The sequence below is a fragment of the Arvicola amphibius genome, chromosome 15 (genome assembly GCF_903992535.2).
Source record: "Arvicola amphibius chromosome 15, mArvAmp1.2, whole genome shotgun sequence".
NCBI lineage: Eukaryota > Metazoa > Chordata > Mammalia > Rodentia > Cricetidae > Arvicola > Arvicola amphibius.
The window spans coordinates 22,069,830-22,080,238 of NC_052061.1; the positions used below are offsets into that span (position 1 = coordinate 22,069,830).

The 10,409-nt window shown below is 49.2% G+C and overlaps 1 protein-coding gene across 1 annotated transcript; it reads left to right on the forward strand.

Moving 5' to 3' along the window:
* Positions 1 to 1,963: 1,963 nt before the first annotated feature.
* LOC119802133 (NEDD4-binding protein 1-like) lies at positions 1,964 to 6,673 on the forward strand. The gene is made up of 3 exons (XM_038313055.1): positions 1,964 to 2,238; positions 3,725 to 3,832; positions 5,651 to 6,673. Exons 2-3 carry the CDS (start codon positions 3,759 to 3,761, stop codon positions 6,006 to 6,008), a joined length of 432 nt encoding a protein of 143 aa, XP_038168983.1. The 5' UTR covers positions 1,964 to 2,238; positions 3,725 to 3,758; the 3' UTR covers positions 6,009 to 6,673.
* Positions 6,674 to 10,409: the final 3,736 nt, after the last annotated feature.

The following is a 10,409-nucleotide window of genomic DNA, read 5'->3' on the forward strand; positions in this document are numbered from 1 at the left end:
AACCAAACGTTGGGCGCCAGATGAAGGCGTAAATCACAAACAATCCCACACCAGTTTGGAATTATGATTAATAGAATGGTTATTTATTTAAAGGGGAAAAACTTACAGATCACCATCCCAGACAATAGCCCTCTGTGCAATCAGGAAGGGAGCCTAGTCGTCAGAAGCGGATCCGGAAGCCAGAGAGCAAGCGGAGGGAAGTGACCGCATTTTTAAAAAGAGAGACCACGCCCCAGTGGGCTGGTATCTCAGCAGCTATTGGCTGAAGGAGCAGAAGGAGCTCCTGCAACAGACCTTAGCCAAGTGTGGTGGCTCCAACATGTAATCCCAGCATTTTAGAGGTAGAAGCAGGAAGATCAGGGATTCAAAATCATGCTCAGTAACACAGTGAATTCTAAGCTAGCCTGGAATTTGTGAGTACCTGTTGGGGAGTGAGGGTGGTGGTGAAAATAAAAACAAATCCAACTTCCCCAAGTTCCTAAGAGTTAGCTAGCAAACTGTTAAGTTGTTTTCAGTCCCGCCTGGGAGTCGCTGCCACCGTGAAGATGAGCTGCCGCCTGCACCTTAGAGTCCAGTGATTGGGGCTTTTGTTTAACTGTCTTTGTTTGTGCTCAAGAAATAACATGTCCATTCCATTCAGGTTTTTGTTGTGTTTTGTCTTTTATTTTAGATAGTTTCTCACTAGGTAGCCCTGACTGTTCTTGGAACTCACGGTGTAGACCAGGCTGTGTTCAAGCTCACAGATAGCTGCCAGCCTCTGCCTCCCAAGTGCCGGGATTAAAGATGTGCACCGCTGTGCCTGGCTACTGAGATATTTTAAGAGAGTTTAGACAGGGGTTATCTTCAGCAACAAAACAAATCCTTTATTCTTACTCTCTTTCATCACTGTGTGTACATGAGACCCTGTGTGCTGGAACACACCTGGAATCCCAGCACTGAAAGGTCAGGGTCATCTTTAGTTCTAGGCCGACCTAGGAGAGTTAAGACCCTCTCACATATAGGGCTAGGAGTTTAGTGATAGAGTCCAAAGGGATCCCCAGTTCTCCAGAAGGTTGTGGGTGACCCCAAAATGACAGTCATGGTCATATAGTCTGCTTAAGCTGGACAGTAGAAGGAGTGCTGTCAGGGATGAAGGCTCCTATGTGCGCATTCCTGCCTAGCAGAAAGGGCCGCTTCCTTCGGCTATGCCTGTGGTTACATAGCAAGCCCAAAACTAACCTCCAGGCTCCTCCAGCCCCTAGTAACTTGTATATGCTATGAATATCCGAGGCCCTGCTAATCTCACTATCCCCCTCCCCAGCACTATGCTTCCAGACTGGGGACCACTCTCTTCGGAATGGCAAACAAGCCCTTCTCGATATTCATTCTTTGCAGCTTCTCTTTATGGTCATGTCTCCACTGACCCCAGCCCCCCAACACACCTGAGAAGTATCCACAGCCAGTCTGCTTTCTTTCTCTGCTCTGGACTCTTCCAGATGCCTCTGGCTGTTCTCTCTCTTCTATCCACATTGTAAAAACTTCCCCCAGCCATCCAGCCATGGAGCAGCCATCTTGGTTTCTTTACTGTGCCCCGACTTGTGCTTGCCTCACGTGTCAGGCCCCTAGTTTGATCCCAGCAGCACTACAACTTTTTTAAAATCACAAAAGGCTCTTCATCACCACGTGTTCTTTTGTAATTGAGCGAATCTATCTATCTTTAGGCCAAAATGATGATGTCTTAAAGCAAAGCAGAAAATTGATTGTTCTTTAAAAATTTGCAGAGCTGACTGTCAGCTAACACTGAGGTGAACGCAGCTGGCTGAGCATCTGAAAGCTGAAGTATTTCACAGGCCTCTTACCTTTAGCTTGTCCCCGGCTCATGTCTTCATGCATTGTTCCCATGGTTTATTGGTGGATTTGTACTAGAAAATGTAGGAATCAGTTGAAACTATTTTTTGTAGAACTAGACTGCATGAAAAGAGTTGTTTTATAATCCCACTGATAATTCCAGAGACGCTTATTGTTTTATCCATCTGCAGTTGACGGGACCTAACTTGTGTGTATCCAACCTTGTTGTCTTACTTCACTATGGCCCAGCTTCTCTCAGCGAGGCGTGCTGTTTGCTCATGTTGAACTCTCTTGTAACCATAGGTTCCTGCTACACTTAGCGGACAAAACTGGGGGCATAATTGTAACAAATGATAACTTCAGAGAGTTCGTGACTGAGTCGGTGTCCTGGAGAGAAATTATTACAAAAAGGTAATCTTTTTTACTTTGTTTTGATCAGCATTTTGGTGTTTGCTTCTTGTTTGCATTTTGTCTGATGTGCTGCTTTCCAGGTGGTAGGCCCAGGAGAGGGTGAAGGGGGCTCCTAGGAGCACCTGTAAGATGGGACCTCAGCCATCTCAAGTGTCAGCTCTGGGTGCTGTGACTCCAGCAGGAGCGTAGCACAAAAGCAATATGCCCAGGTAGGGGGCACCTAACTGCGGGCTCAGGCAAGTCTAGTTTTCATGGCTGGTGTTTTCCATGAGTTTAGTGTGCAGCTTTCCATGCTGCTGCCGCTGTCAACATGTCAGTAGTGGACTGCTGACCAGTGGTGGATCTGAAGCGTATAGGGAACGTGTAGGGCATTGCGGGTAAGCAACACATCTAGACATGTGTGTCTCTCAGATTTCAGTAGGCCCTTGTGTCAGACTTACAGCTAGCTACATCCTAACAGGGTTTCTGAAAGCTTGGGCTGATGAGATGTGCAAGCCTGAGGACCTGGAAGTCTCCAGAAGCACACAGGAAAGAGAGAACCAAAGTTGTGGGCACACAAATAAGGAAACAATGTAACTTTAAAATTTTAGAAGAAAGACAAACCTTGGCTGCAGACTCTTGGATGAAAGTAAATTACTTGAGACATTTTGAGCTCTGTGTTGCTAAGAAGGTCTTGGTAATGGGTGGAGGAAAGTTTGACCTGGTGGGCACAGTTGATGAGTTGCTGAACTTCTCAGGCACTGGTGTGCGCTAGACACCAGTCTGCACACAAGGAGGCGCACACCAGCCCACTGCTTTTAGACCTCACAGAAGCAACTTGGATACCAAAATGTACATCATAGACATAGATGCTAGGATTTTTTAAGTTTAATTTTATTTATTCATTTATTTGAGAGAGGAGCTTACTATATAGCTGTCGCAGGCTCTATCTCTCCTGCCCCTGGAGTGCCGGGATTAAAAGCATGTATCACCATGCCCAGTCAGTTCTTTATTTCTAGACCCCACGGTGTTCCGTGTTCCCGGCAAGACTTTCCTGCTGAGCAGGCCCAGGCCCCTGTCCTGGCTGAGTAATACTAGGTCAGCCTTGGCTTTCTCTGCCGAGGACGATGTTTTTTCTTTTAAATCAGAGGTGTGCCTATGAACATGTTTTTCTTTTCTTAGTTTCACTTTGTGGCACACCTGCTGAGTCCCAAGCTGAACGTCTCTAATCGTGTTTTCTCATCTGGTAGAAAATAGAATACCTGGCTGGCGACTGGATGAGACTTGCGGGCAGCTGAGAGGAGCTTCTCGCAAGACTGTGTCCACAGCAGAAGTTAGAACGCTTTCACTTGCATGGGGGGGGGGGTTGCTTCCCCTCCAGGCAGTTAGCACTGGGAATGTTCAGACTGACCATTGTCCCAAAACGGAGTGTCTCCTGTGAGGAATGTTCCATTTCCTCAGCAGTGAAGGGAACTGATGGTCAGCACTGTGACTTTCTGTGTTGTAGGCTGCTTCAGTACACGTTCGTGGGGGGCATATTTATGGTTCCCGATGACCCTCTGGGAAGAAACGGACCTCGGCTAGAAGAATTTCTTCGAAAGGAGGGCTTTCTTAGGTATTTCTGTGTATTCCCTTGTATGTGAAAGGTTTTTTATTTTAACCAAATATTGTGCTTTGCAACAAATGCTGTCCTTGAAAACTAGAAATGGCACTTGAATGTCTTCTAGGCCTTAATTAGACTTAGCGATATGTGACCGGTACAGAAGCCAGGCACGGAAGCAGCCCAGGGCTACTCTTCAGTGTGGTCTTTTTCAGTGTTGTCCTGCCTGCTGCCTGCCTTAGACTGTTTCCTCTGAGTCAGCAGGCTCAGCTCAAACTCTGATCCTCTGCATCATGTGCCAGGGTCTAGGCCTGCCCTGTGTGGGTCTCCTTTTCATTTTAATCTAAGAGCACACAGGCATTCATGAGGGTCTCAGAAGAAGCAGGTTTTCAAGCTGGTGCTAACTTGTAGGTCACTGCTCCCTGGAATCTCTGTGTGGGATGCTTTCCCATGCACTTTGTGCAGCCATTTCTTTTGAGTGTCCAGTGCTGCTGTGAACTTGTGTCCTGCTCAGGAACCACTGTGGGCGTGGGGTAAGGGCTGGCAGCTACTGCTTACCATCTCTGCATGTGAAAGCCTGCTTGCTTTATTGTCTGCCACTGAGAAGTAGAGGTTATTTCTACACTAAGAATTCTCAGGTGACCTTGTTAACCACAGCCTCCTTCATGCTAACGTAGTGGCAGACCTTCTTTGTTTTAAAACAAAAGTGAGCTATATTTCTGTGGATCTCCTGGCAGGTTTTTGCATGGGGTTGGTCTAGGTACCTAAAAGGAGAACATAGACTCTGTCCCATCTTTCAAGGCTGCTAGTTGGTCATTTATAGCCTGAGCCTTTGGGGATCATCAGTTTGAACTTGGTGGTGCACTGCAATGGGTTGATTTTCACCCGGAGAGCTTCTTCAATGGAGACTGACAAACTTGGAAAGTCGTGGCCTTGTTATCATTTCTCTGGGAGCCATTGGGTTTTGTCACACTGTTAAGGCGTTGACTCTGGCCAAGGACATGGCAGCCTGCTGTAGGTTTATCCAGTCCAACCCCTCAACTGCACATCTTCTATGGGAAATCCTCATAGGGTTTTAGGCCTCAAGGCCTGTGTTTGAGGCTGTGTGTGGGCCCCATGCTGAGCTGAGGCCCAGGTCAAACTAGAGGTAAATTCTTTGCTACCTGTTCCACTCCTTCAGTAGCCTGGTGGCAGGATCAGCCCTGCTGGTCCTTCTCCCTCACCTAGTGTCATCTTCAAAGTGCTTGGTGACCACTAGCTGTCACTCCTTCATGAGGGGATGCGGCTAATGTTAATGGAGCTTTTGCAGGCTATCAAGCTTCTGATGTTGATGGCACCGTTAGCCCCAGTTCTCAGCTACAGCTGAAATTGGTGGGAGTTTTTAAGCAGGACAGGTGTCCCTGGGTGCCTAGACAACACCATGTGCACACACATTCAGAGCACACTTGCTCCACCCAGACCTCACTGGAGACAGGGATTCCAGGAGCCTCTTGGAGTTGCCTCTGCCCAGAGGAATTCCTCTCCCCAGTCAGCTGATATTGTCTAGAGTAAAACCCTCCAGATGAGCAGGAACCTTGCAGAAGGAACAACCGTGGCCCACCCTCAGACAGCAGACTGGGAGGGGCTGTCCGTCTCAGAGGTGCTTGTTCCCTCATTGGTCTGGAAATGGTGCTGGGTGCCCTGTGAGCCACTCTGGGGGCTGATTTCACAACCCCTTGGCTCTCTGGCCTTCAGAAAACATGGAACTAGCTAGCATCTAGATCCTCTGTGGTAGCCATATGTGCTTCACAGGGTTTCTCACTGCCGCTCTCACCATGGTCACTTTATCCACAGAGACATGCAGCCACTACTCAATGCCCTGCCAAATGTGGACATGTTTGATCCTGGCTTGAGGAGCCCCAACACCCAAGTAGCCAACACCAGCCACCAGCCTCCATCCCGGAACCAGGGAGCCTCTTCAAGCCCTTGGCTTCCTCAGCAGCCCCACTTCACACCCCTGGCCACCATTCCCAGTATACAGCAGAACCTTCTCGTACCAGCACAGAGATCTTCCGCAGAGACCAGTGAGCTGAGGGCGGCCCTGCTGAAGATCTTCCCTGACTCTGAGCAAAAACTGAAGATTGACCAGATCCTGGTAGCTCATCCATACATGAAAGACCTGAATGCCCTTTCTGCCCTGGTATTGGACTGAAGGCTGGGCTGAGAGCCCACTGCTGATGGGGACCAGAGGGAGCTGCCAACTGTGGAGTCCCGTAGTGGGGAGCAGCTTTCCAGAGTGCACAGTGCTGCTCTCGGTAGGAAAAGGAAGGGATGTGTTTTATGTATACAAAAGTCTGGATTTTCAAAGCCAGCTTTTTTCTATGTATAAATTATGCTGCTATTACAGATTGAACATTTTCTGTAAAAGAAAAGTACATTTTCTGCCTGTTCAGAACTGTTTAATAGCAGTTACTCTTGAGTGTATTTACAACTTTATGTTTTTGAAACTATTTTCCTTAAAGCTGAAGAAAAATTGACAAATAAATATGGTTAGCCTTTCTAAATAAAATTAAAAAATAAAAAAAAGGAATTGCTTCCTTAAGGAAAGCAAGCCCTCTTAAAGTATATTTTCTTGAGGTGATCTGTTCTATCCACTCACTTGGTGTGTGCTCCCCTGCCTTCCTCTTGGAGCTGGCCTATTCCACTCTTCTGGGTCTTCTCAGCAGGCCATCTGTGAGAGCGGAGAAGTGGAGCCACTAGATGGCACTTGGTGCCTGGCTGTAGTCAGTGACAAGACAAAGTCAGACTCAGAAGAGCAGGATGACAAGTTTCAATCCATTCAGCCCCATCCTTCTTTCTCTCCGCTGGACAGAGAAGGGAACTGAGTCCCAGCATACTCCCAGACTGGCCCAGCTACCAAATGCCCTCCCCAGCTGAGGCCACCATGTTCCCTATCTGATTCCACAGCTACTGTCACCTCAGAAGGTGAGGTAGGATTGGAGAGTCTGCTAAGGAACTCCCTTCTGTGGCCAGCATGAGTCCACAGCCCACAAGTATGGGGAAGAACCCCATGTGGAGTTTGTACAGCTTTGCCAAAAAGTTTTCTATTCTCAAGGATGACCCAAGCCAATAAATAGCATTAGTAGTTTCAGAGGGGTCTCAGCCCTGCTGTTTCCCTCTTCTGTCTTTTAGAGGTCTCTTAGCTGATCTTCCTGAGCCTTTCAGAACCAGTTATCTCGGTATCGTCTCTTCTCAGTGTAGCTTGAGTTCTGTGTCTGTGAAACATTTCCTGGTCATTCTTAGCATCTTGACTCTCACCTAGACTTTTTAAGGGCTCTGTGTTTTCCATCCGTGCCGTGTCCCGGCTCTCACGATCAATTCCACTGCTCTGTGGATTGTGTCTTTCTCCTGGTCCCACAGTTAGTAACTGAGGATGTGGCGCTGGTTGGTTCTCTGTGGTGCAGGGACTGTAGATCCCAGGATGCTGTCACCATGCGTATACCTTGGTTTCATTTGATCCCTGCATCCCTCAGGAGATGAATACAGAGCTTTCTAGGTAGCCACGGTTGTACTTCAGTCATGTTCTCCTGAATTCATTGATGATGTAACCTGCTGGGGAGTCGTTTGTCATCTGTCACTTGTGCTTTTGAGACCTGCAGGCAGTGAAAGCAGAAAACAGACTTTGCAAGGTACAGGAATAGACTCACTACAGCCTTGTGCCCCAGCTTCTGAGCACAGTAAAGGTGCCAAGGTGGAGCCGTCCCTAGGACCTCCTGGTCTACTCAGTCCCAGTCCAGCATTCCCGGGAGCCAGGAGAGTCAGGGTGCCATCCTGATGCTTGCAGGAAGGAGCACGAGCTTTCCCAGACTCTACAGGCAGATTGACTTTTGTTGTGTAGCCTCTGTGTTCTTAGTATTGTTTCTGAGATACCTGCCCGTGTCCCCTTCCCCATATAGGAGGGAAGAAAAGTTGGAGGAAATCGAGAGGCATTAATTACTGTGTAGATTATAATGTGAAATATAATTCTAGACTCTCTGTGAAATTCATCACCTTTAGGGGTAGCATCCAAATCCCACTTAAACAGCCACCGAAGGAAGCTCACAACCTGCTCCTCTGCCTCATCCCAAGCTCTGTGGCTGTTAGGTGCTTGTAGATGCTCAACCTCCATCCCTCAGTGCCTCCACAGTGAACTTTGGAGTGTTGTGGCATTCCTCCCTATGTCGAGTGCCTCTGACTCCTACGTATCCTGACATTTGGGTGAGGTGGTCAGCGTGGCTGAGGCTGATCATTTTGGTCATTGGTCAAGGTATCTGATGCTTACAGAGATTGAAAGGATAAGTGACTAGTGTAGCTGATGGATTTCCAGCCGCTGTGCGCGTGCGTGCATGTGTGCGTGCATGTGTAGCAGTAGTTGTCCTGGTCCAGTGTGGTGGCACCATGGTTGGCAGGCTCAGCTGTGAGACAGGATGGAGTTGTGTTTACGCAGGCTTGCAAATGTGTAAAGCAAGAAAGAAGACTCCACCCTTTGTTGCCACTGTCAAGTATCGAGTCCCTCCCCCTGGTAGGGGCAATGGCTGCAGACCCTGTGCCCTCTGCACCATGCTCACCCAGGTCCTAGCCTGCCTCTCGCATCTCTTCCAATGCCGCCCATCCTCAGCTTTCTGAGCCATGTCAGCTGGGTCCATTAGTTGCACTGTTCACTGGCATTACCACCTTCCTGTTACCTTTGATCCCTGAGGTTAAAACACCCTGCATTTTGTTGCTGATGCTTTACTCCACCTTCCCACGCTTTCACTCCCCAGTTTGCAAACTTAGCTTCTGCCCACCACATGGAAGGAGCCTGGGAAATCACTGGTTGCCGTTTCATTGTTAATGTAATAGCTACAGACAGGCCATTGGCCTTATTTCTTCCATTTTCCTTCTAGATGCTCTGCTTTCCTTTCTTCTCCTTGAAGGCCAATCCTTAATGCAGTTTCTCCACAGGTGGTTCTAAAACTGGGCCACCCTTAGGGCGCCAGTGAAAAGGGCAGCCCTTGCTAAAATGCAGGTTATCGGGCACAACCCGAGTGGCTCCCAGTTGGTGGCCTGGAACTGCACTTTGAGAAGCTACACTTATTGTAGCAGGTCACCACTCTTTCCTAATGTCACCTTCAATGGTGGTAACACTAATCCTGTCACTAAGCCTATTGAATCGTGACTCCCAGAACCTCAGAAGCGAGGCCTTCGTTCTGTCATCTTCTCTCACCTGTTCCCGGAAAGGTCCCTCGTATCTTTCTTGGCCCTTGGCTTGCTACTGCCCCCCACTTCCCACAATCTGCCGTGACACTGTTCTCTCATGGGTCCCTCAACACTAGGCCACTTTACATCTCCCCTCTCCCAGACTCCAGGGAGCTCATTCAAGTTCCTCTAGAAGACCGTTTTGTGTCTCCTCCTCCTCTTCAGTGATCTACAGCTGCCACCACATCATCGAGTTCCTGTCCTCTGAGCCAAGCGCCCGTGGCTGTTGCCCCATGGCCATATTGGACTATCCATTGTCTATCCCTGCCACAATGCTCACCTGCCACCCAGATGTGGGTTCCCAGGGGCCCTATCCATGCTTATTTCTCTTCTAGAAATGGCCCTCTGCCCTACAGTCCTCCTCCTCAAAGGCCCAGCCCTGAGTCTTCTTTGTGCCCTGAACAGAAGCAGCCCTGTGGTATTCTGTGACCCCCACCCCCACAGCACTTGGTGCCTCGCTTCTGGCTCTTGCCTCTCCGGAAGGTATAGCTGCAGCCAACTGTGTACTGTGTTGCCTCCCTCTAGACTGTGAGCTCCTCGCGGGCAGGGACCATATGGTCACTCTGTATCTCTTGTGGCACCTAACAGTGCCTTGCACTTGGTAGGTGCTCAATACATGTCTGTTCAAGTGAACTGGAGGATGGTGCCTTCTTGACTGGAGGAACTTTGGTGATCGTGTTTCAGAGATGGGACAGACCTCTGTCAGGTGTAGGGGAGGCTTAGCTTGCCTGCTTCACTCTGTCCCCCTTCCCTAGGGCCTTCAGCACACGCCATCCTGGTCAACTTGCCCAGACCTGGAATCCTGACCAGACAGACCGTCCAAAGCAGACAGTTGCTTAGACCTCACCCGCCAGTCCTCTCAGAGATTTTGCCCGTTGTGCTGGGAGCCATGTGGGATGCACCCACAACCATTAGCACCATTTTCTGCCATGGAGAAGAAACATGAGCAAGAGACCGACCCTGAGTCCTGGGCTCACTTTGTCAAGGAAACCTTCCTCAGGTGTCAGGAGGCCCAGTAGTCTCTAAGTGCGCCCAGATGCTGAAGCAGTTTCATGTTAGTTCATCCCGTGAGATCGGGTGTCTACGCAGAGTGAAGTGCCTCACTGTCCTTAGCAGAGCCTGGCAGATTGGAGAGCAGGCATCCAGCTTGATGTTTAGGAAGGTCCCAAAGACGTGTGCCAATAGCCCACCAGGATGAGCACCTAGTCTGGGTGTCAGCATGCCACTCTGTCCTGCTCAAGAGCCCCCCCTCCCAGTTTCCTGCTACCCTACCCCTCTTCCACCCCAGGGAAGGAGGCGGCCTCCACTGTTCTGTGCTGAGGGATGCGCCCAGTAC

Excerpts from the sequence above, each read along its gene's own strand:
- LOC119802133 (XM_038313055.1), top strand. The coding sequence starts at position 3,759 with ATGGTTCCCGATGACCCTCTGGGAAGAAACGGACCTCGGCTAGAAGAA. Across the intron at positions 3,833-5,650 it reads CGAAAGGAGGGCTTTCTTAG|AGACATGCAGCCACTACTCA; the intron begins GTATTTCTGTGT and ends CTTTATCCACAG.